The sequence below is a fragment of the Sorex fumeus genome, unplaced genomic scaffold (genome assembly GCF_029834395.1).
Source record: "Sorex fumeus unplaced genomic scaffold, SorFum_2.1 ptg000086l, whole genome shotgun sequence".
NCBI lineage: Eukaryota > Metazoa > Chordata > Mammalia > Eulipotyphla > Soricidae > Sorex > Sorex fumeus.
Window position 1 is genome coordinate 11,675,972 of NW_026606143.1, and position 25,651 is coordinate 11,701,622.

At 40.7% G+C, this 25,651-nt stretch overlaps 1 protein-coding gene across 1 annotated transcript in view; it reads right to left on the bottom strand.

Moving 5' to 3' along the window:
- The window catches only part of LOC130039330 (cytochrome b-245 heavy chain), a 49,514-nt gene extending 38,723 nt beyond the window's left edge, over positions 1-10,791 (bottom strand). The window contains exons 1-3 of the mRNA XM_056131200.1: positions 10,696-10,791; positions 8,311-8,406; positions 6,208-6,318 (exon numbers count right to left, since the gene is read on the bottom strand). Coding sequence (XP_055987175.1) covers positions 6,208-6,318; positions 8,311-8,406; positions 10,696-10,740 — 252 coding nt within the window. The 5' untranslated portion in view covers positions 10,741-10,791. The remainder of the gene's footprint in view (positions 1-6,207; positions 6,319-8,310; positions 8,407-10,695) is intronic.
- Positions 10,792-25,651: the final 14,860 nt, after the last annotated feature.

The following is a 25,651-nucleotide window of genomic DNA, read 5'->3' on the forward strand; positions in this document are numbered from 1 at the left end:
GAGGAAGCTTGTAGGAAGATCAAGCTGTTCTCAATCAAGCCATTTAATGAATACAATTCTGGCCAATATCTGCATGACAGCCTCAAGAGAAACCCCAAGTCACAATTGCTCAGCTACACCAGAACATTCTGCTAAACTGACTCCTAATCTCTGAAAAATAGAAAACACAAGATAATAAATAGAAATATCTCAAGCCGATATAATTTAGGGTAATTATTACATAGCAAGAGACAAATAATGTAGAATTATATTTCTATATGTCCTAAACACAGTAGCACCATAGCACTGTAGCACTGTCCTCCTGTTGTTCATTGGTTTGCTTGAGCAGGCACCAGTAACATCTTCATTGTGAGACTTGTTACTGTTTTTGGCATATCGAATACGCCACGGGGAGCTTGCCAGGCTCTCCCATGCAGGTGGGATACTCTCGGTAGCTTGCCGTGCTCTCCAAATGGGGCAGAGGAATCGAACCCGGGGTGGCCGTGTGCAAGGCAAACACCCTACCCACTGTGCTATCACTCCAGCCCCCTAAACACAGTAATGAATGGAAGAAACATACTCTGGCAGGGAAAAAAAATCTTTATTCAAGTGACAGAATCACTGGATTTTTACCAAAGGCCACACATACTGGTTTAACAGTTCTTTCTTTTTTCTAGGCAACGATGAGACAAATGAAAATCACATTGTTTTACAAAATTAAGGTTAGAGATAGAGTAATAGAAAAGGCTTCTCACTCTCAGAGTAAATAAGGTTACACATAACCACTCTTATCTTCTATTTTTTTCTTATCTCCAATCTAAGAACTTCCATCCAGAATGAATTTTGTTTTTGCCTGGCAAGTTAACCTTCTTTGGGGACTTTTGTAACCAGGCCAGATCCTTACACATTTCTCATAGCTGAATGAGAATCTTTACTCCCATCTTTCCTGAGGTGGGTCAATTCTGGAGCTTGCTTTCCCCCAGTAACCTAACAGGTTTTAAATGACTCAGACCCCTAGAAACAAAATGGAAGTTCTGTGGTTGTTTAGTTCCCATAGCTTCATAAAAGTGAATCACTGAAATGACACCCTTTCACTTTCTAGTTTAGGTAATTCAGCAGTAGGTGATGTTTAGGTGCTCCAACATTCATAAATGTGACATTTTCTAAGCTCACAATATCACAAGACAATTTTAAATTTGTGTGGAACATAAGAAATTGGATGAACTCTGAGGCTACAATGACTTTGAATCCTAAAGTTTCCATTTCATCCCAATTTCACCTCCATGTCATTGATTTGATGGTCATCTTTCATAAATAAATGATATGAAGTCTCTGTAAGTGGCGGCTACATTGATTTCCAATATTAGTAACAGGATATACTCTCATCTTAAATCTAATCAGAAAGAAATTTGCAAATTTTACATTTCAGGCTGAGAAACCCAGAAGGTGGGAGACACCTCATCTTCTTCAAGAGAATGTTACTTGCTACTAAGTTTTTAAAAAATATACATATATCCATGACATTGAAGCTAAGGCATATTTAAAGATGAAACACCACTGGCCAAGCGGTGGAAGCAAAGATAAACAAATTGCATTAAACTAAGGAGCTTCTGTTCCTCAAAAGAAATGGTGACCAAGATATAAAGACAGCACATGGAAGGGAAAAAGTTATTTACCCAATACCCATCAGATAAGAATTTAATATCCAAGATATATAAGGAACTGGTAGAACTTTACAAGATCAAAACATTCAACCCAACCACAGCATACAAAAGGAGAGAGAGAACAAAAGGGAATGCCCTGCCATAGAGGCAGGGTGGGATAGGGGTGATGGGGGGTGGGAGGGATACTGGGATCAGTGGTGGTAGAGAATGGGCACTGGTGGAGGGATGGGTACTCGATCATTGAATAACTGAAATCCAAGCACAAAAATTTGTAAGTCTGCAACTGTACCTCATGGTGTTTCACTAATAAAAATTAAAAAAAAACCACATTCAACCCAATCAAAAAGTAGGGAGAATAAATGAACAGGAACTTCTTCAAAGAAGAAATAAAAATGACCAAAAGGCACATGAAAGAAAATTCTCTACATCACTAAGACTGGCACACATAAAAAAGAGCAAGGACAATCAGTGTTGGCACAGATGCAGGGAGAAAGAAACTCTCATTCATGATTGGTGGGAATGGAAACTGGTTTAGTCTTTCTGGAAACCAATATGGGCATTCTTCAAAAACCTTGAAATTCAGCTTCCATATGACCCAGCAATACCAATTTTGGGAATATATCTCAGTGGTGCAAAAACACACAGCAGAAATGCCATCTGCATTTCTATGTTCATTGCAGTACTATTCACAACAGCCAGAATCTGCAAATAACCTGAGTGACCACGAACAGATAACTTGATAAGGAAGTATTGTACTATGGAATACTATACAGCTCCTGGGAAAAATGATGTCATGAAATTTGCTTATAAATGGATGGAGATGGAGAGTGTTATGCTGAGTGAAATGAGTTAGAGGGAGAGAGACAGACAGAATGAATGCACTCATTTGTGAGATATAAAAAACATAGTATGAGACTAATTCCCAAGGACAGTACAAACAAAGGCCAGGAGGACTGGTCCACAGTTAGAAGTCTTCCTCAGGTGCTGGAGGAGAAAGCAATTGGGATAGAGAAGGAACCACTATGACAATGATAGTTGGAAATGTTCACTCTGGAAAAGAACTGAGTTCTAAAAGTAGGTAAAGGAACAAATATGTTAATTTCTTAGTATCTGTATTGCAAACCATAATGCCCAAAGAGGTAGAGAGAGACAGAGAGAGAAAGAGAGAGAAGTGCCTGCCACAGAGGCAGGCTGGTCCGGGGATGGGGGAGGAAAACTGGGGACACTGGTGGTGAGAAATATATACTTGTGTTGGGACAAATGTTGGAACATTGTATGACTAAAACCCAGTCATGAACAGCTTTGTAACTGTGTATCTCAAAATGATTTAAATAAATAAATAAATAAATACACAGATAGGGGCTGGAGAAATACTATAGCAGGTAAGATGCTTGCCTTGCATGCAGCCAACCCAGGTTTAATACCCAGCATCCAATATGGTCCCCAAGCACCTCCAGGAGTAATTCCTGAGTCAGAGCCAGGAGTGACCCTTGAGCATTGCCGGGTGTGACCCAAAAAGTAAAAAAAGAAACATATATATATATATATACATACATATATTCATGCATGATAGGATTAATCAATATAATTTTAGAATGCCATTTTCACTCTTATATTTGTATTGTGTCACTTGCTTTATAATTTAGCAGTAGAATTTGATATATAATATATATCATATACATGGGAGGGATTTTTTGCGGGGGGCACCCTGGCAGTCCTTGGCAGTGCTCAGCAGACCATATGGGGTGCTGGGGACCAAACCTGAATCGGCTGTGTGCAAGGCAAACACTCTACCGGTTGCATTATCACTAGCTCTGGTTTCTCTTTAGATCACATAATATTTTTTAAACGTAAGTGTCTAGTTATGGAGCTGAGCTTCCCTGCCCTTTGCAAAGCAGACTCATTTCATACCTACTTAAGACAACTTATTGAGGATCCTCCCTCCTAGATATAGGAAGCCTGACAGTGGCCATTACAACATGTGCTGCTCATAGGTCAGGGTAGCTCAATTAATGTGCAATTACAGGCATGTGGGGTAACAAAGATTTCCCAATGAGCCATTCTGGTGAAAACACTGCCTGTTTCTCAGGACTTACTTCCTCTGTCCTCCCATTGTTCATCGATTTGCTCAAGCAGACCCAGTAACGTATCCATCGTGAGACTTGTTGTACTGTGTTTGGCATATTGATATGGGTAGCTTGCCAGGCTTTGCCGTGTGGGTGAGATACTCTCAGTAGCTTGCCGGGCTCTCTGAGATGGGCGGAGGAATCGAACCCGGCTCGGGTGGGCCGGCTGCGTGCAAGGCAAACACCCTACCACTGTGCTATCGCTCCAGCCCTACTTCCTCTAATTAGGAAATATTCAAACAGAGTCTCTGTAGGTATAGGGAAGAAGAAAAATAAATCATGTCTTCTTAAACACTCACAGTGCATGAGCTTCCTTTTGCAAGTGTTTGTCCTTTCAAAGTCCCTGATATTGAACTTCATCGATAAAAGCTTCAGCCAAATAGAATTTGATGAACTCTGGGGTTTCTCAGCTTGAGAAAATTACTGGATAATTCTAACAACCAATGACCACTGTTAGTTGTATGTCCCCTACTAATTCTCCATTAGTAAGCCAAGCTACATCATGTCTTTTAAAACTGTATTTTTTGGGCATCCCAAGTGGTACTCAAAGGGCACAGAGGAGATCACATCCAGAAATATTCATACAATGGATACAATGGGGAGACAGTTCAATGTAAGGGCCTGAGGATGCAGTGCCACTCAGATCCTGTGAGTCCATGTACCATCAGGACCACCCCTGCAGCACTTAGGGGTCTATAAGGCCACACCTTTCAATACCTGGGCGTCTTTGTGGTGTTGGGGAACAAACTGGGGTGGGGTGGGTGTTAGGCATGTTTCCTGACATTTGCACTGTCTTCACAGTCCCTATATAGTGGTATTTTTTTTAAAGGAAAAAGATCTTAGAATCAATATAAATCAAGTATGACTAGAAAAAGTTAGGCAGAGTTCAAGGCAAGTTCTAGCCTGTATCAACTGTTTGCAATCCCTTTAGATTTGCAGAACAGCATTCATCCCTTGTATCAACCCTTGGACTTTCAGTTGAAAAATCTCTCATTTAGACCACTTTCCTTCCCCCAAATACTCTGTGACTGTCATATTTATAATTCTCCAAGTATATATTTAAGGGCCCAGTTTCCCAACAAAGCTCTAGCTCTCTTCACCAGTGTCACCTTATACACCTGCCCTTTACTATCCCATGAAACTAGATTGTTGCTTTACTCTGTAAGTGATCTCCCACAAATGGATAATTTTTCTGAGATAGTTGATATGAAGCACATACATTTTATTTAATGGAAAAACAATCAATGACTAATGAACAAGTGGAATAGGTCCCACTAGGGCATCAGTGCCTAATTTTTCTCTTTGGTATGGTCAAGAATGACAAATGAACCCAAGGACCAGCCTCATGTCACACTAATACTATGATTTCCTGACCATTTCTGTACTATTTCCTCATGCTTTTTTCTCCAGCAGAATATTCTTTTCTCTCATATCTCTTAAAGGTCTATTTTTATCCTCTATGCTTATATCTGACACCACCATATCTAAGAAGCCTTTTTTCATCCCCTGCCCCACCTGATATAATTTCTCCCTCTTTTGAGTTCCTGTGATCTCTATAGATCTGGGTAGAACCCATCATATTTTTCTTTGTATAGTATTTGTGTGCATGTGTAGATCATTATTCCTCATTTCTCATTTTTGTATAATAATATCAATAACAAATTCTTGTACTATTTTAAAGGTTACAAAGATTATTCCTACACAATCATTTTTTAAAAATTTCTAGCATGGTACTTGTAGGCACTCTACCTTTGAACCATATCCCCAGCCCATGGGGCTGTAAAAATGTTCATTTTTATTAAATATTAAGTCACCATTCATAGCTGAGTTTCAGGAGTACAGTGTTCCAACATCAACTCCACAACCAGTGTCAACTTACCTCCACCAATGTCCCCAGGTTCTCCCCCACCCCCCATCCTCCAATCTGCCTTCTTGGCAGACACATTTTTAAGTTTGATGATGGTAGTTTAGATCTCAATCTTGCAGTATTGTAAGCTCTGTAGTTTATATATGTATATCTATACATATACCACATATGTGCACATACCTACCTATACTACACCTCTACACCATTAATATATTCAAGGCACCTGATCTTTAGCCCTGTTACCAACTATGTCTCTTCTTACTCCCCAACCCTCCTGTTTTTTTCTTCCCTGTCCTTTTAGTTTCTATGATTGAGGGTCAAGGGTAATCTGGGTATCACCCCATTGCAACCATACGTTCCCATGCAGTTTTTAATGTCTGACCTGCATTAAGTGGTTGTTTCAGGGAATTCCATCAATAGACAATATAGGCAGAAACTAGCAAATCAGTCCTGACTCAACTCATCAATGTTCTACAGACGTTGGAATCCTTACAAACCAGTAACTGACTTTTTCCCAAAAAGGGTGTTTAAAATTCTGGGGAACTCAAACTGTGTAAATGTGTGTTCTTACCGCACTGGAACCCCTGAGGAAGGAGAGCAGATTTCGACAGACTGGCAGCAGAATCAGCATGCAGTTGAAATTCAGACAGGCTGCAGGGGCCCTGGCAAATGCCAGGGCTGACTGGAAGAGGCAGAATAGGAAGTAAAGTAACTTCTGTGAGTACAGACCCCAACTCCACATTTCAGCTTCCCCAGGTTTTGAGCACAAGGCCTCCACACCAGACATTAGATTATTTGGAAAGGAAGGCCCTTCAGAGCCAGGGGCTTATATTTAAGGCCACCCGGGGCTCTTTGATTTTTGAGGGGGATGGATCCACTCCCAGCAGTGTTCAGGACTGAATCCTGGCGCTGTGTTCAGAGATCATTCCTGATGGGCTCAGGGGACCATATGGGATGAAAGGAATTGAGCCCGGGTTGGCCATGTGCAAGGCAAGTGCCCTACCCACTGTAATATCATTCCAGCCCGGGGACCCTTTGTTTTATTCTGACTCTTACTCACTAACTCCCACATTTTATTATGAAAAGAGAATTTTATTAAACTTTTTAATATAGAGTATGAAAGATTTTCACCATGAATACATATTTACACTGTCTTTAGGATTCTACCTTTAATATTTTATTATTCTTGCTTTATCATATACCTAGCCAGCTATTCATCCATCTCCCATCTTTCCATTCATCCGTCAATTCATCTAGTATTGGGAAAAGGGATCTTCCAAGCAGTGCTCAGGAGACCCGGCATCCCTACCTGAGATTCTTGGCCAACCAGGCAGGCCGTTCAATACAAGAGCCCAAGATGGAAGCAGCTCAGACCACACGCTGCAGTATCAGGGCTGACCTGTACTACTCCAGTGGTGCTGAAGGCCTTCAGAGTTGCATCTGGTGACGCTCGTATGCCACAATTCAACCCAGATCAGGCTTGTGCCAAGCTGTACTATCTCCCAGCCTTTCATTTTCTATACATTCCTAAGTTGTAGATATTGACTTATGAAGATAACATCATAATAAATATTTGAGCTTGCCTATCATAAACCATAGTTCAGTATAGAAATTGGGCCATTTTAAAGAAGGTTTTAACCACTCAGACTGACCTAACAGTAACTTAAGTTGGCACGGAGCAAGGCTCTAACATTATCGTTATTTTTGTCCTGCCTAAAGAACTGGCATCTTTTGGAGGGGGAAATAATGGGAAATCACCCTTTTTGCATCAACCTGAGTAAGTTAACAATTATAATAAAGCAGTATAATCATATAATTGCTTATAATTATGATTTGTAATATGCTATAATTAGTATTATTAAGTAATTAATTCATGGTTTCAGCATCATATAATAATAAATGATATCCTCTGGGGTAGCTGTAATTCTAATAATTTTCATTTGTGATGAGAAGAGAACTGGTAGTCCAAGGAAACAGAAGTTTCCAGACTGAAGGAAAGTCAGGTCTTCGACTCTGCTGGTCTAGTCAGCTCAGCCTTTGAAGTTCTCATTTGTAGGGAGCTTAATTTCTGAAAATATAATTTCACAAAATATTTTTTATTTTTGCTTTTTTGGGTCTCACCCAGTGATGCTCAGGGATTACTCCTGGCTCTGCACTCAGGTATTACTTCTAGCAATGCTCAAAGGACCATATGTGATTCCCAGGATCAAGCCCTGGTTGGCTGTGTGCAGGGCAAACACCCTGCATGTTGTGTTATTGCTCCAGCCCCCATAGCATGTTTCTGGCAGCGACATTATCCATGTACAACAGTGGTAGTCATGACATAACTCGGAGAATAAGGAAATAGCCACTGTCACACATGTGTCACATCTGTGCATAGCTCTCCAGTCTGGCCTTCCATTCAGAGTCAGAATTTGATTGTTTCTTTAAGCTTAATGGTGATAATTGTGGTTCTTGAGAAAGGATGGTTGCTGCTGGGACCCTCTGTCACCCTTGTGCTTGTCCCATACTGCAAGGTTTAGACTCTTGCCCAGGGAATCACAGTGAAGTGGAGGAGTATGTATGCATTTGGGGTTGGTTAAAATAATTATTTAAAAGGTAAGAAATATGAATAATGATCTCTGATAAGAAACATGATCCAGTTAAAATTGCATGAGATGTAACTTATACTTACTCCAAGAAGTCTTCGTGTATAATAATAGTTGTCTTGCAGTGCATAAACCATGTAGTACTTGACAAAGAGATAGACGTTTATCCCCAGCCATAAGAGCTGCATGAACAGACAAAAGTTACATGAAATCTTCACATTTCAGTTGGTAGATTTCCCACAAGATTTAAGACAGACCAGAGGCAGAACTTCCCTAAGTACAGATTTTAACTAAGGTGAATTGCAAAGCTTAAAGCCAGCTCTTTCTCACAATGATGTCAGTGTTCTTATCTAATGAACCTTTCAACCTTACTTATCTAGTCAGTCACATAGTAAACCATCAGTCATTCATCCCCTCTCCCACTTTCTTCTCTTTTCTTAGATGGATAAAAGATAATTCTTCAAATGAGGAAAGACTATATTACCCCTGACTGTACTATGCTCACAGCTCCCATGCCAGCTAGTGGAGTTTCATTAGTTAAAATATCAAGTCTTGGGGCTGATGAGGTAGGACAATGGGTAAGGCATGGCTTACATGTGGCCATCCTGGGTTACATCCCCAGCACCACATAAGTTAGCCCAAGTCCCGCTAGGAGTGGTCCCTGAGCACAGAGCCAAGATGAAACCTTGGGCACTGCAGGGTGTGGCCCCAAACCAAAATAAGCAAATAAATATTCTATTCAGTTAAGTTTTCATTAGATTCAGTTAAGTTTTTTTTAATTTTGAATGGAGGTGGGAGGTACTTAGTACACAGGAAGGGGATGAGGGGTACAGGACTTTCTTTGTTACTTCTAGATTGTAGCGGTTCAGTGCCTCCCAAGCACTGACTGCATAACAGACCGTGACATCGTCTGGTTCTCTCCTTTCATCTCCTATTGACTTCTGGTAAACTGTGTTTTGAAGCTATCCAGAGACGCTTGACAAATATAATTCTAAAACAACTTCCCTATTTCCTAGCCTTCTCATTTGTTCTCACTTTTGTTTTTTCAAATTGTGCCTTCACTTTCAAGAAGATGAATGTGCACATTGGAAGGAAATTATTTTCTTGAGGAACAGTGTAGTAGCAGTTAAACGTATAATTTGAACTTGTTTTCTAAAGGAGTAACTGGTGAATAAAATCTAGGTAACTACTCTGAGGATTCAGAAGCATTCTATATTACATGAAAATGTTATAACACGTTTGCCGCTTTTAATTTACTTGTGTCTTAATTTCTAATTCTAAAATTTGTACACTCAGTATTTATTTTATGATCAATTCTTTCAAGAGTTACATTTATTTAAGTGGTCTTATCAACTTCTGTATACTGCCTTTACTGGCTATTTGAAAGAACTGTTTATAAATCATATTTCTAACTTCTTAGTTGTCCATGGTTGCCTTGCTGAGACCATCCTAAAAGTCTACTTGATTTTTCCTATGTTAAAAAAATAAGTGGAGACAGGACTAGAGAGAGAGTACAGTAGGTAAGGTGCTTATCTTACAGCCAACTCGGGTTCAATCCCAAGCACTGTATATGGTCCCCTAAGCACTGCTAGAAGTGATCTCTGAACACAAAGTCAGCAGTAAAACCTAAGCATCATTGGGTATGACCACCCCGCAACAAAAAAAGTACAGATATTAACATGCCTCTTTGAAAATTAGCCATATTTTACTTACACAATTATATCTAAGCAATTTTATTGACAAATATAATTATATACAATAAATCACAGATACATATGAGTAGAGATCTTATTTCAATTCTCTTCCCTTGACTTTTTATAATCTCCTAAATAATTCAAATATATAATAAAAAAGCATTTTAAAAAGTTAGAGATTGTCCTTCTTACATGAACTGAACTCATCATTTACTTGTTATTTTGAAAATGGCATTTTTTTTAGCTTTGGGGGCACAGCCGGCTGTGCTCAGGGCTTACTCCTGGCTCTGCACTCAGGGATCACTCCTGGGTGCTCAGGGAAATGCATGGGTGCCTGGATTGAACCCATAAAGCAAGTGCCCTACCCACTATACTATCTCCATGATTCCCTCAATCAGTCATTTTTACACACTATAAACACATGAGAACTAGAGAAATTTGCTTCTAAGCATTAATAAAAACTCTAAATAAGCATTAGCAAAAAATATCTTCTCCTGTCCCTGTGAAATGCTAGCCAATGTAAAATTTCAAGAAATAATCTAGGTGAAGTCAGACTCCAGATATATTTTCCATTAATAAGTTTGGAAGAATAGACTCAGTCTGTTTACAGATAGATTTATGTTCACCCAATAAATCACTTGTATATAAACTCACACCATAAATCAATGTAATATTTCAAACAAACAAAACAAATCAAAAAGATTTGCTCTATTTTTAGTACCCAAGAGAACTCAGACAAGTCAAATAATTCATAGTTTATCTTGTATTGGTACTTACAACGACAAAGATTGAGAGTCCTTCATTCACAACCCAGATCCCCATGGTGACAGAGGTTCAGTGTCTTGTGTCTGTCTTTCTTCTTTGCTGTGCTTCTTTGTATGAGGAAATGAAAACAGCAGACTTATGGTAATGTTTCCTTTTGTAGAATCAGAAATCGCTAATCATTGGTTAACTGACAAGCTCTTTTTTATGTACACAAATATATGCACCCAGAAGTTGATATAGGTGTGGTTATACATACACACAAAGATACATATAAATTCAGCTTGTCTTATCAACGGGAGAGCATTTTCATGTGAGAAACACAGAGGACTTAAATGTCTTGACCCATAACACACAATTAAGGAAATAGTGGAGTTCGGATTTGAAACCCAAACAGTGTCACCATACTTTTGACCAGAATATTTTTTAAATGCTTAACTGTGCCAAATCTGTACCTAAATCATTACAAATACAACTAAGTGTGGATGACTGTAGTATTCCCTGGAAGCCATAATATCCTTTACAGTGGGGTGTAAACAGGATCAGAACAAAAGCATATCAGCTCTAGAAACCATAAGTAGCTGTTTTCTATCACACACACACAGCTTTTAGGGCCTGAGAGAGACAGGAATTTAGGATGCTAACTAACCACACTGTAAGATCAAAATTGACTAACTTCACAAGGCTCATTGTTCAACAATTATAGTGAACGAAGAAACTGGAGGAACAAAAGAGAATGAAAACAGGAGAGGTTAAAGAGGATTGCCACTAAAAGCCAGTTGAATCAGCACTTCAGGCCTGTCCTGTGGGGTCAGTAGCAAAGAGTGAAACCAACACTGTGACTTACCCTGCAAAAGTCAGTCTTGGCTTATTTATTTAGTTTCAGCATTACCTTCTCTCTGGTTGCCATCAACCAGGCTATTCTTGAGGCATTTACATATACATACAGTTTGTGTACAAAGATATTTATATATCTATGACCAGAGTTTGATAAGAAATCAGCAAATCTTTTATGATGACAGCACTGAAGTCATGTTAATCACCAATTCTATTATACTAGGACAGTTTCCTGCTAAACTTTTCTCCCAGGGGATAGTTGGAGACCTTGGAGTCTTTTTAGGGGAACAATTCCCACAAGGTGTGAAATCTTTTGTTTGTTGCCTAATGCCATACCACTTGAGACATTGTCCAGTATTATGATAATTAGTAAAGTAACATTATTTTTTTTTACTTTTTTGACATTTAAAGAGAGTTACTCAACTGTCATCAATGGTCTTGGATCATGTGTAGTCCCCATAACACACAAACACAAAGACTAATTCAACGAAACATGGTTAAACAATTAAACATGTACCAGTTAATTCTACCTATTCTCTCAGATCTAGTCCCCACACGTTCCTTGCTCTGCTGTTTCAGCGAAAATTATATCTGCCAGGTTCCTTGACCTCTGACTTCCGGTGTGTTCCACCAAATTGAAGGAAGAGGAGAAGCCAGAGTGTTTCTTCCTTTAGCTTTCTGTTTCAGTGTACAGAGCTGAAGTGGTTTCCAATGTGGCTCCAGCTCTTACTAGTTAGCAGTTGCCTTTGTGACATGAGCTTCTGCTAACCTTCACCACAGTAGCTCTAGTTCCTGTCTCAGGGCTTGACTTTTGGGCTTAAGTAGAAACACCGCCTTCTAATTTCCCTTGAACAAACTACCCCACTTGTTACACGTTGCCTGTATATCTATGCTGGCGTTTTTCACTTTCCCATTAACCATATAATAAACTCTTGATATGCTGTTCCTTCTCTTGAAATATGGTGATTTCTAGTTTTCTGACTGGATTTTGACAGATACAAAAATAATTTTGAACTCTACCTATTTTCTCATGTAATTAAATTGAGACAGAGATGCCTAATAACGAATAAGCACTGCACTGTAGCACTGTCCTCCCGTTGTTCATCGACTTGCTCAAGTGGGCCCAGTAATGTCTCCATTGTGAGACTTCTTGTTACTGTGTTTAGCATATCGAATACGTCGTGGGGAACTTGCCAGGCTTTGCCGTGCGGGCAAGATACTCTCGGTAGCTTGCCGGGCTCTTCGAGAGGGGCGGAGGAATCGAATCTGGGTCTGCCAGATCGGCCATGTGCAAGGCAAATGCCCTACCTCTGTGCTATCACTCCAGCCCAATAATGAATAAAATACCTTAAAAATCTATTCTCACCATCTTTTGCATTTTTTCCCCCAGCAGCCATTGGATCGTATCCAGCTCTGCTCAGGGGGAACTCCCAGATCTATGCTCAGGGGCCAATCCTGGCAAGGAGCCATTTGCAGTGCCATGTATAGAATTAGAATCAGTCATATGTGAGGCAATCACCTTACCTTCTACACCATCTTTCTCATCCCTCTACTACTCCCCAATTTCTCCACTCCAATTTTGAAACTTATCAACACCTCTGCATTTCTCTTACCAAGCCCACTGGTTTATCTGCCCTCTTCTACCTAACTCATTATGTCTCTCCCACTTTTTTTTCAAACTACCTTTTGGTGTCTGTGATCTGCTGAGCAATCTATGGGACAGTGATCATGATACCTACATACTGGAAAATAATATTGCTTGCTTCACATCCATCTATTTCTTGAATGTTTTCTGGCTTCTCTTACCATCCTCTACAACTGGGAAGAAACTTCAAAAAAAGAATTTTTTCCATGATTAATCAAACATTCATGTAAGTTTTTCTCCTTTACAAAAGTAATCACAGAGCTGTGAGTAGATATTTCTTGAGAGTCTTAAGAACCTCAATCAGTTTCACAGCTGGGGGAAGAGAGATAGGTTGCAATGAAGAGTAAAATCGTTCTTTTATTGAAAGTAACTTCCCTTTTGAGATCACTGCCCAAGAAAAGTGTAATGTGCACTGCTCCTGGGAAGACAGGCAAAATTTGACAAAGGGGCAATAAGTGTTGGTTGATTAATACTGACCAGAAATGGAGAATGAATGAAATTGAAGCGCTAACAGCTAACAGCTTTTTTTTTCTCCCAGTAATGCTGGTTCTTAAGTCTTTTAAGCTGTTAGTGTCAAGCCAGACTGGTGAATATAATTATGGATACAGTCACTCTTCCTAGTAGTAGTAATGACCAACAATCTGAGATGTGTAATTGAAATTCTAGACACTTGTGATTGAGAAAAAAAATGAGAAAAGCATACCCAAGTCTCCAGAAAATTCCCTGACTTTGCATCCTGAGTAGGATACTTTCTTGGTATCTCAAACTCTAAAATTAGGTGAAGTATATTGAAAGAAAGCAAAAGGAAAGTAAGAACGGGTGGACAGGAGGCATCAGGGGCAGAGGGCAGGGGTCAGGTACATCGGTGATATAGCGATGTGTTATAGGTATATCTAAATTGCAGAGCCAATAACACTGCAAGCATAGACCCCAAAATACAATAACCAAACTTCAAAATATGTCAGTCTGGGCCAGAAAGTTAGCGTAGCAGGAAAGGCATTTGCCTTGCACATGGCTTGCTCAGGTTTGTTGGTTTGTTTGTTTGTTTTGCCTTTTGGGTCACACCGGCGATGCTCAGGAGTTACTCCTGGCTCATGCACTCAGGAGTTACTCCTGGCGGTGCTCAGGGGACCATATTGCATGCTGGGAATCGAACCCAGGTTGGCAGCCTGCAAGGCAAATGCCCTACCCGCTGTGCTATTGCTCCAGCCCCTGCTTGCTCAGGTTTGATCCCCAGCACTCTATACGAACCCCAGAGCCCACCAGAAGTGATCCCTGATCATTGAGCCAGAAGTTACCCTGAGCATTGTAAGCTGTGCCTTCCAAACGGAAAAAGAATGCACCTATCAAGGAGGCAGGATGGAGGTGGGAGAAAATATGGCGATATTGGTCGAGGGAAGTTGACAATGGTGATTGATTTGGTGTTGGAACACTGTATTCCTAAAATTCCACTATGAATAATTTTGTAAATCATGGTAACTTACTAAAAATAAATACATGAATCTTAATATACTCCAGTAATGTGTGAAATTGCTAACAAAATGGGATGTATGTTACCATACTAAGATTTTAAATGAGTTTGGTCTCTGGTAATGATATAAAATGTATTTCTGTTCCTTTATCTTTCTTGTACACGCCATTCTTTACAAAATTACAATGATACCTCTCTTTATGTTTCTCTTGACCTCACATTCCTTGTGCAAGGAGGACCAATAAAAGAGAAGAATTTATTTTTTCTGAGGGTGGACACCTGACCCAAAGAAGACCATTTAGAATTATTTGGATGAAGAGGGACTTGTTGGAGACAGCTGTATGTCTTCTTTGAGGAAGTGTCTATTAAATTCCTCTCTTCATTTTATTTTATTTTATTTTATTTTATTTTTATTTATTTATTTATTTATTGAATCGCTGTGGGAAAAGTTACAAAGCTTTCAGGTTTAGGTCTCGGTCATGCAACTATCAATCACATTTCCCTTTACCAATACTTATTTTTCACCACGAAGAACCCCAATAAACCCCCCCATGCCTGTGGGGCAGATGAATTCTAGTTAACACTCTATCTACTTTGACTAGCTTCATTGTTTCAATAAAAGTTGCACCATTATTATTTAGACTTTACCCCCCTCCCCCCAAATCAGCCATGCTGAAAAAGCATTGTGAAATGATTTGCTTTCTACAGCTGGGTTCAAGAATTAAATGCTGTCCAATGGTTTTGGATTTCTGCTATTTTACTTATTAACCCTGGAAGTATTTCTACTGAGAGTCAGATAATTAAGAGATTGGTTTCTGTGCTCTGGAGTCATGGCCGTGCCGGAGAGCCACTCGTGAGGGACAACTGGTGACCTCGGTAGGGTGTGAAGGACGGGCCGGAATGCCTCCCCCCCTCCCATGAGGTTTCAGTCACTCCCCCACCCCCGGCTCAGACCTGCTCTCCACAAGGCTCCCATGCGGCCGCCATCTTTATTTCCAGAGAGGAGAGGGCAAAGGAGGCAACACCCTTTCCTCTCCGGGCCGGCATGATGGCCTGGATTAACGCATAGTCCGTTTGTTCGCTTTTCTGCTCCAAGCTGCTGGTTTTCTGCATTAAATCCTAGTGCTTCTGGGGCCGTGGCCATGCCGGAGAGCCGCTCATGGTGGGGGGGGGGGCAACTGCCTCTCTTCATTTTAATGGAGTTGGCATTTATTGTTTTGTGAGTACTTTATAAATGTCGGATTATTTCACTCATGTGTGGTATAAAACAAAATAAAGCAAGGAAATGGACAGTATCCAATGAAAACAAGCCATTAGACTTTACCCTCAAAAGTGAATTTACCAAGTGTTGGGGAAGGGGTCTGGGGATAAAGAAGAAAGTGCTTAACTTGGGATCAGAGATATTACAGTAGTTGGACACTTGCCTTGAAAGTGGATCACTGGCATTTGATCTCTGGCATCCCATATGGTCCCCCAAGCCTGATCAAGAGTGATCCCTGGGCACAGAGCCCTGAGCACCATTGGGTGTGGCCCAAAATCAAAACAAAAAAAAGAAGTGGTAAGCTAGAAGTCACATAACTACAGAGGTGGAGGGTCTTTGACATTTTGGTGTTGGTGGATGTGCCAGTAACTTTGTATATCAAAAACATAAACATTACCTTTATTGTAACCATGTTACCTCAATAGTATAATACTTTTTAAAAATCTGTGGCAAAATGGCCTTCTCATTTTTCATTTAAAATACCTAGTTTTCTAGATAGATCTTGTTCTTAACAACTGACAATTACAAAGCATTTAATACATGCCAAATGTCTTATGAGCTTCATGCCATTTATTTTTCAAGATACACTATAAGAATGTGCAAAAGTATATCCATTTGTAGTAGGATAAATATTGGTCCCTCAAAGATACTTACATGCTAAACCTTGGGGTCTCTAAATATGTTTACTTATACAGTTAAAAAGACTTTGCAGATGTAATTAACTTAACTATTTTAAGATAGGGGTACTATCATAGATTATCTGGTTGTGCCCAATGTCATCAATAGGGTCCTTATTAATGGGAGGGATGAGACTTAGAACCACAAAGGATGTAGAGGAAAAGCAAACACAGGAAAGGAGAGCCCATGCTATGCTGCTAACTTCTTGCATGGAAGAAGAGTCCATTGACCCAATGCAGCACCAGGAGTAATTACTGAGTGTAGAACCAGCCCCGAGCATCATGGGGTGTGACTCCGAAACAAAATATAAATAAATTTTTGAGTCTCCACAAAATCAAAATCCCCAAACCAGATAGTTTCATGGGTCAGTCAAACAAATCTTTAAGATGATCTATTATCTTTCCTTTTCAACTTCTTACAAAAATGATGAAAAGGGCATCCTTACAAACATATTTTGTTGTTGTTGTTTTTTGAATTTGGTTTTGGTTTTGGTTTGGGGGCTATACTCAGCATTGCTCAGGGATTATGGTTGGTGGTTGGTGCCTGAGAGACCATATGTAGTGATGGTGACTGAAACTAGAGTAGGTGCAAGGCAAGTTGCCTAACCCCCTGTATCAAGGTACCCCAAACACATTTTATGAGACCAACATTACCCTGAAATCAAAAGACAAGCATCATACACAAAAAGAAAATGTTAGAGTAATATCTCTGATAAAGATAGATGAAAAATCCTCAGTAAACATTAACAAACCAATTTTTAAAAAAATTTTATTAGTGAGACGCCATGAGGTACAGTTGTAGACTTACAAATTTTGTGCTTGTGTTTCAATTATACAATGATCAAATACCCATCCCTCCACCAGTGCCCATTTCCCACCACCACGGATACCAGTATCCCTCCCAACCCCCATGCCCCCCCATCCCACCCTGCCTCTGTGGCAGGGCATTCCCCTTTGTTCTCTCTCTCCTTTTGGGTGTTGTGGTTTGCAAGAGTCAGGCCTGATTTTCAGGGAGAAATGTTGGATGATTTACTTTCCATTGATCACTTTGCATATAAGGAAATGTCATGAAGGCTGCGTAAGCGGTCGTGTGGTTTGGGAAAAATGTCCTGGTACCTGCACGCCAGAGCCATGCTTGTAGAAGCTCATGGTCACCGGGATTCCATCTGGAGAAGGCAGAATGGCACCACCTACTCCATCTGGGACCTCCCGGTGATATCAACTCTGTTTGGGCCCCGGAGCATTCTCTGGGAGCTGTGGGGCCCTCCAGCCGGTTTTCTTCTTTGTTGTTGTGTAACAAACCAATTTTAAGATGCATAAAAGGATCATATGCATACACGATCAAGTATAATTTATTCCAGGGATGCAAGGATAAACATGAATAAATCAATATTACATTAAATAAATTAATATACTAAGTGTTAGAGGGAGAGTATATGAGGCAAGGTATTGTCTTACATGTGGCCACAACCCTGGTTTGAATCTCTGGCACTGCATATGGTAACTTGAGCACCACCAGGGATCACTCTTGTGCACAGATCCAGAAAAAGTTCCCGAGTACCTTCAGATATGCTCTCCTGCCCTAATGTTTTGGGGCCAGAGAGATAGTACAGCAGACAAGGCACTGGTGTTCTTGCATGTGGCCAACCTGAGTGTGATCTCTGGCACCACATGTGGCCCTTGGGGAACCAATAGTAATAATTCCTGAGCAGAGAGTCAGGAGTAAGCCTTGAGCACTCCTATGTGAGGTCAAAAAACTGTATGATATAAATGTTATATATAACAAACAAACACTGTCCTCCCATTGTTCAATGATTTACTAGAGCGGGCCCAGTAATGTCTCCATTTTTTTAAGACTTGTTGTTACTGTGTTTGGCATATTGAATACATCACGGGTAGCTTGCCAGGCTTTGCCGTGCGGGCGAGATACTCTAGGTAGCTTGCCGGGCTCTCTGAGAGGGGTGGAGGAATCGAACCCGGCTCGGCCAGGCTGGCTGTGTGCAAGGCAAACGGCCTACTGCTGTGCTATCACTCTACCAAATTATATTTATGATTTTAACTCTCAGTAAAATGGGGTTAACAGGAACATACGTCAACATATTAAGGCCACATATGATATCAAACTTAATGGTGAAGATCTGAAAGCTCTTCCTCTAAAATCAGGCACAAGACAAGGACATCCACACTCATCACTACTGCTCAACATAGTATTGGAAGTCCTTGCCACAGCAAGTAGTCAAGAAAAGGAAATATGAAGAATCCAAATTGGAAAGAATTAAACCCATCTCTATTTTCAAATGACTAAAGAACACACATAGGAAATCTGACATATGCTACGAGAAACCTGTTAGAAATAATAAACCAATACAATAAGGGCTACAAAATATTTACTATTTTGTAAAACTGTTGCATTTCTATATACAAGCAACAAATGAGGAGAGATGGTTTTTAAAATTACATTAACAATAAAAAAGAATTAAATACCTAGGAATAAACTTAAAGGCAGTGAAAGACCTATATACTGAAAGTCACTGTTAAAAGAAATACAATTCTTTTGTTCTGGGTTCTTTCTCCAGTTTTCTTTCTTCTATAGATTTTGCTTTAATGCTGTCATGAGTTTTATATGAAAAGTTCTATTATTTTTGGCCTTTGCAGTGGATTAATTTACACTCATTTTATTGGGTCACATTTTTATTCTCTAGCCCAGGTTGTATAGATTTGGTGTCTTACTACTGGTGTTGGTGTGTAGATTCAACCCCCACCAGTTGGAGGAGTAGGGATCCCCAGGAGGCTTATATGAAGTTCTGAAGAGAGACAACATCTGGAAATCTATCGTTTTTCTCTATCCACCTCTATCCACCTCAGTCACCTGGGATAACTCCTGGGAGATTTAGGACTGATGAGAATTTGTAATAATCCCCTGTATGATACGGACACTCACATCCCACCAGGCACCACAAGGCAGCTGTCAAGCTGCACCTAAGTCCAATTGGTCCTCATGGCAAGGAAGATGATCCATGCTACTCAGTTTCTCTGGGAGGCTGGACTCAGGCTGGAATGAGAAATTGCTCTTTGAAGGAAAGGAACATCAATCCTTATCTTACCCAGTCCTATCGGGTCCTTTCCATCTCAGAAAATAATTTCAAGAGAAGAATAGTGAAGTTAAAAAAAAGCTTATCAGGGGCTGGAGCAATAACACAGCGGGTAGGGGGTTTGCCTTGCACACGGCTGACTCGGGTTCGATTCCCAGCATCCCATATGGTCTCCTGAGCACCACCAGGAGTGATTGAGCACCACCAGGAGTGATTCCTGAGGGCAGAGCCAGGAATAACCACTGAGCTTCGCCAGGTGTGACCCAAAAAGAAAAAAAAAAGCTTATTAAGGAACTAAAGGGAGGAAAGGAGAGAGGAGGAGGAGATAAAGATAATTGCTCAAGAGAGAACATGGGCTTCTCCAAAATGAAGGTGCCAGTACACATCTCAAGTAGGGATGTGTGGGCTATCTCCCCGGAGTGGGGAAATGGGCATTAAAGTATGAAAGTCCATACTTGGGCCTATAACTGTACCTCATGGTTTTTCACTAATAAAAAAAGAAAAAAAAAGTATGAAAGTCCACATCTCCAGAGGGGAGATATGTGCATGGCATGTGAGCAGCTTTTCCTCTGCTAAGTGAGTTTAGACACATTTTCTCCCAAGTTGCCCCACACCAGTCCTTTGCTAGGATGTTTGCCAAGGAGGAGTTAGGAGCAGTTGAGGAACTTCTTTTGCTATTCTTGTCATGGCCTTCATTCCAGCTGAGTCTCTCCTCCCAGTGGATCCAGCCACTTCTCCTCTCAGGGATCTATCAGAGCTGGGGCTAGGAATTCTTCATCTCAATGGTTTTCCAAGCTGCCAACAGAGCTCTTGTGTGTGAAAGAATTCCATGCCTTCAGGCTAGTTTAGGTTTTTGACTCTCTTTCCCCAGCAAACATCACCAAGGCCCCTCTATCTTCCTTTCTGCAACACTAATTCTTAGTGAATGTTTTTCAGTATGAGACCTTTTAATACTTGCAAGACCAGTTCAATGGTGATGGATTTGTTTAATTTTTGTTTACTCTATATCCTTATTTCTACTATAAAGAATAATCTGAGAGAATTGCACATTCTCTGTTGAACATTCTATCCCTTCATAACTTCGAATATCTCGGGGCATTCCCTTCTGTCTTATATGGTTCTGATGGAAAAATTCATGGACTGTATTGTAGGGGTCCCTATCTGTGATTTGTTTTTACCTAGATGCTTATGGTCTTTTGTTCTGATCTTTACTTTTGAAAACTTATTATGTCCTAGGGTGTGTTTCTATGAGTATATATTTTTGTGACTTTTTGAGCCTTTTGTATTTAGAGGTTTAATTTAGCAAATTTGGAAAGTGCTTCATTATGATTTCTTAAAAGAAATTGCTAACCTTTTCTCTTCCCCTTCTGGGACCCCTATCATGTGAACACTGTCTATCTTGGTGTATTTCCATACAACTCTTTTTAGAGAAGTATATTTTCATTTCTACAATTATTTTTTTTCCTATTTGCTGTTCTGCTTGGGCTGGAGCGATAGTAAAGTGGGTAAGGCATTTACCTTACACGCAGCCAACATGGCTGACCTGAGTTCGATTCCTCTGCCCCTCTCAGAGAGCCCGGCAAGCTACCGAGAGTATCTCGCCCACAGGGCAAAGCCTGGCAAGCTCCCCATGATGTATTCTATATGCCAAACACAATAACAAATCTCACAATGTTACTGGGCCCACTCGAACAAATTGATGAACAACGGGAGGACCATGACCATGACCATGACCATTTGCTGTTCTGCTTAGGTGACTTTCCAGCCAAACTTTGTAACTCAGTGACTTCATAGACTATTTCCTCATGTTTACTACTCTTAAGCCCCTATACTGTACTCTTTAGTTTGGCTGTTGTATTTTCAATCCATTATTCCTGTGTGAAACTCTTCAATAGTTAATTTCCTTGTTACAAAACTTGAATTGCATGTGCTTTGTTTTTCTGATTTTATTTTATCATCGTGAAGACGGTTTTATAATCTTCAGCCAAAGGACTCAGTTTCACTATATTTGAACGCTTCCCTATGTTTTTGTTTTTGCTTTATCAGTTGTGGAAATTTCTGTTTCCTCCTTTTACTTCTGTAACTTGCTTGGCTGATCAAAGATCCTGGAGCACTATACCCACTGTGTCCATTGTCTGACTAGAGGTGATATTTTTTTGCTTTTTTGGGTCACACTTGGTGATGTACAGGGGTTAATTCTGACTCTGTACTCAGGAATTACTCCTGGCAGTGCTCAGGGGACCACATGGGATGCTGGGAATTGAACTCGGGTTTGCCGCATGCAAGGCAAATGCCCTACCCGCTGTGCTATCGCTCCAGCACCTAGATGTGATTTTTGCCTTTATAAATTCATCACTTACTGTCCTTGGGCGACAAGTTCTTTGGGAGCTCCTGGTAATAGACTCCCAATTTGGTCTCTCTGAGTGGTGCTTATCTGTGTCTTGCAAAATCCCCTTAGAACAACAGGAAATCGACAAGAACAACCACAGGTAATTTTAAAAATGCCTTCCTTGTAAGCTCCTTTCTGTAGTGTGGTCTACGCTCTGACTGGAGGCAGAAGCATGTGAGATGCTTATAACCCCAGTGCTGACCCTGAGAGACCAAGGCCAGATGCAGAGAAGAGTTTCTATACGAGAGGTCACAACATGAGCTCCTTCAATTCCCAACAAACTCCACTATCGCCCCATCCTCGCTCCCTGGCTCGAATTCCATCCCGCGGTGATGGGCTCAGAGGTCAGTCCTTGCTCAGAACCAGAATGGTGCCTTCCTTCACAGACACCCCCAGCTGCAGAGGTGCAGGATATCACCCCCTAGGTCCTGGCTCCTCTGCCGTTTCCTGTCTGGCATCTACTCCTGCCAGGGTCTGTGCTCATTTTCCTCTCCCCGCTACGATGGTCTATGAGGAAATTCCCGCCCTGGTATCTGACTCTCCTAGGAAAGCCCCTTTGCTTCGTGCTTGGCCACACTTGAAATTTAAACCTCCCTTCCGCTAGAAAAAGCCATCAAAACCTGAAGCAGTGGGGCTGATCTTGTTTTCAAGTTATTTCTACCCTCTCCCTGGTTTCCTGCTACCCTTCCAGTCCTCTGGCCCTCCAAGAACCATAGTTCACTTAATCAAGTAGTTAAAATTGCGAGGAGGTCAGTCTGGCTTCTTTATTCCTCTGTCATCTTGCCAGAGTGGCCCTCCTATCCTTTCAATCTGTGTTAATTTAGAGACCAGGGGTATAAAAAAAAACAAGAGAAGATACTTTAATAAATATTTCTTTTGTTAAAATGTCTCACAATGGAGCCCTTTCTGGTGCCCACTGGAGCAAATCGATGAACAACGGGGACTACAGTGCTACAGTGCTTTGTTAAAATGTAATTGGTTCACTTGGAGGGCAGTGTGAGATTCACTGAATTGCTTCCCTTAGACTTGAGACCTCAGTAATTACAGTCTAAAAAACTCAATCAACAGAAGTTCAAATAAGCTGTAAGGTTTTTAGTGGCTCACTGACATGAGAAGACAGCTGCATACACTGAACTTGAAACTACAGACTGTCAGTTCAGGGAAGTGAAGATATTCCTACTCAAACCAAGCTTAAGTAATTCAGAGACCACACATGTTTCCCATGCTAAACTTCCTGGGCCTCAACAATTTTGTACCAAATCAAAAGCGTTGGTAGAAGTGAAACCACGGTTTTAAAAAAAGACTTCATGTCTAACATTCGAAATTCGTTCAATGCCTTTGAGTATTAAGTATTTATATTGGCATGTAGTTAAATAGACATCAGTACCGAATGAGTCAGTTGTAAAAGTACTTGCTTGGGCTTAAAAATAAAACTTACCCATCTAACCTGGCAACCTGTCAGTGCAAATACTATCTCCATATGAGTATATTTGTGAAAAATTTCACAAAATATCCAGCAACACAGCTCAATGATCAGTAGTGGTGCCTGTATAAAATTACTGATGCATGAAATAGCTATAATGGCAGAGGCACCACGAGCAATGGAAATGCAGGGTCTGGCCGTAGTCACTTCACATCTCCCTGGGATAGAGACTAGTTGTCCCAAAGTGGGTGATAGTGGTCCCTCCTGTAGGATGCTGCATAATCCAATAGGGTTGTAGTAACTTCAGGCACAATTTCAGGGAGTGAGTCTTTCTGTCTACTCATTAAAGAAGGCATAATTCTAGGAAATTACTGAGTGATTTCTTTTCTGAAAAGAGGGTTCTAGGTCAAAGAAATTTGTATTCCTCTGGTGCAGCCTGTTAAATTCCAGCATAGCACACATTGTTTTTAGCCTACTTCTAAGATTCCCTCAATTTCCTTTCTCTCTGCTATGTCCCAATATAGAAAATGAAAGAACAAAGTCTCGGTCTCCCAAATCTCCTTCAAGCTACCTTAAAAAATCTTCTGGTGTGTGTGTGTGTGTGTGTTGGGGGGGGATAGGGGGTGGGGGTTAGGGGTATGGAGAGATAGTATAGCAGCTAAGATGCTTGATTTGCATGAGGTCTAAGGGTGTGTGATCCTCAGCACTGCATATGGTCCCTGGGTTCTCTCCAGGAGTGATTTCTGAATGCAACAGAAGTGGTAGAGGAGAGAGTAGATAAAATATCATGGAGAAATGGAATTTTATCAAGAAAAACAGTAAAGTTGGGGATAATTTCAGCAAGTGTTATGGACTAAGTAGTTCCCCTCTGAATTCAGGTTTAAAGCCTTAAACCACAATATTACTGTATTTGGAGACAAGGCCTTCAAGGAGGTAATTAAGATGAAATTGGGCAGTATGGATAGGACCCTAATCCTCTAGGATAGGTACCCTTATCTGAATCAGAGAATGTGACACGAGAATGTGTATGCAATGAAGACACCCTGTGAAAAGGACAAAAATCTATAAATAAGACAGGAGGAGAGTCTTCATCAGAAATCAGTCCTGATAGCACCTTGATCTAACCTGTGTAACTGTGAGAAAATACGTCTCAGTTACTTAAACCAACATTTCTCACACCGAGCCATAAGCCCTGGTATCACCCAAAGGGGCCGCAGGTGAAATTCATGTAAATGGGGGACCATGGTTTGAGATAAGGAACCGACTGATATGGAAGGTGGGCCACAAAAGGAAACAGATGGGAAGGGGGTCATGGTCAGAAAAATAGGTTAAGAAATACTTATTTAAACCATCCTATTTGTGGGGGGTTTGTTTGTTTGTTTGTTTGTTTGTTTGTTTTTAATGGAAGCCTGAGAAGATTTCTACATGCTAACTAAAGAAATCGAGGGGCCTGACTATACCTAGAATTGTTGAAAAGAAACTGGGAAAAGCTATCAGAATAAACCTTATTGAGCCATGGAAGATAATGAAAGGTTTGTAGCAAGCAAGTGAAAAGGCCACTAGGACACAGTGAGTTTTGTGGCACTTTGATCTGCCCTCATCTCTTCCTCCTCCTCAGGGTGGCAGTCTGTATTTTGGAGACACAGTTTTTGCTTTAACCTGTCTGGAGGCTCCCTAAAGAGCTGACACACCGGGACTGTGTTTCCTTTAAACCAGAGCTTTCTCAGAGTGAAGGATTGTTATGGAAAAGGCCTTCCTCAAAAACACTAAAGGAAGGTCACTATCATTAAGGGTAGGAACAAACAGTAAACCTAGCAATTGGGATCAGCAATAGCATTGTAGCACTGTTCTCCTGTTCATCGATTTGCTCGAGCGGGCACCAGTAATGTCGCCATTGTGAGACTTGTTATTGTTTTTGGCATATTGAATACGCCATGGGGAGCTTGCCAGGCTCTGCCATGCGGGTGGGATACTCTCGGTAGCTTGCCAAGCTCTCCGAGAGGGGCAGAGGAATCAAACCCGGGTCAGCCGCGTGCAAGGCAAATGCCCTACCCGCTGTGCTATCGCTCCAGCCCAGGATCAGCAATAAACACACTAAAAGCCTGACTGGAAAAGCTGGGCTGGGTCTTTAGGGAACAGGGTTTTCACAAGCTGTTGTGTAAAGTAGGGAAAATAC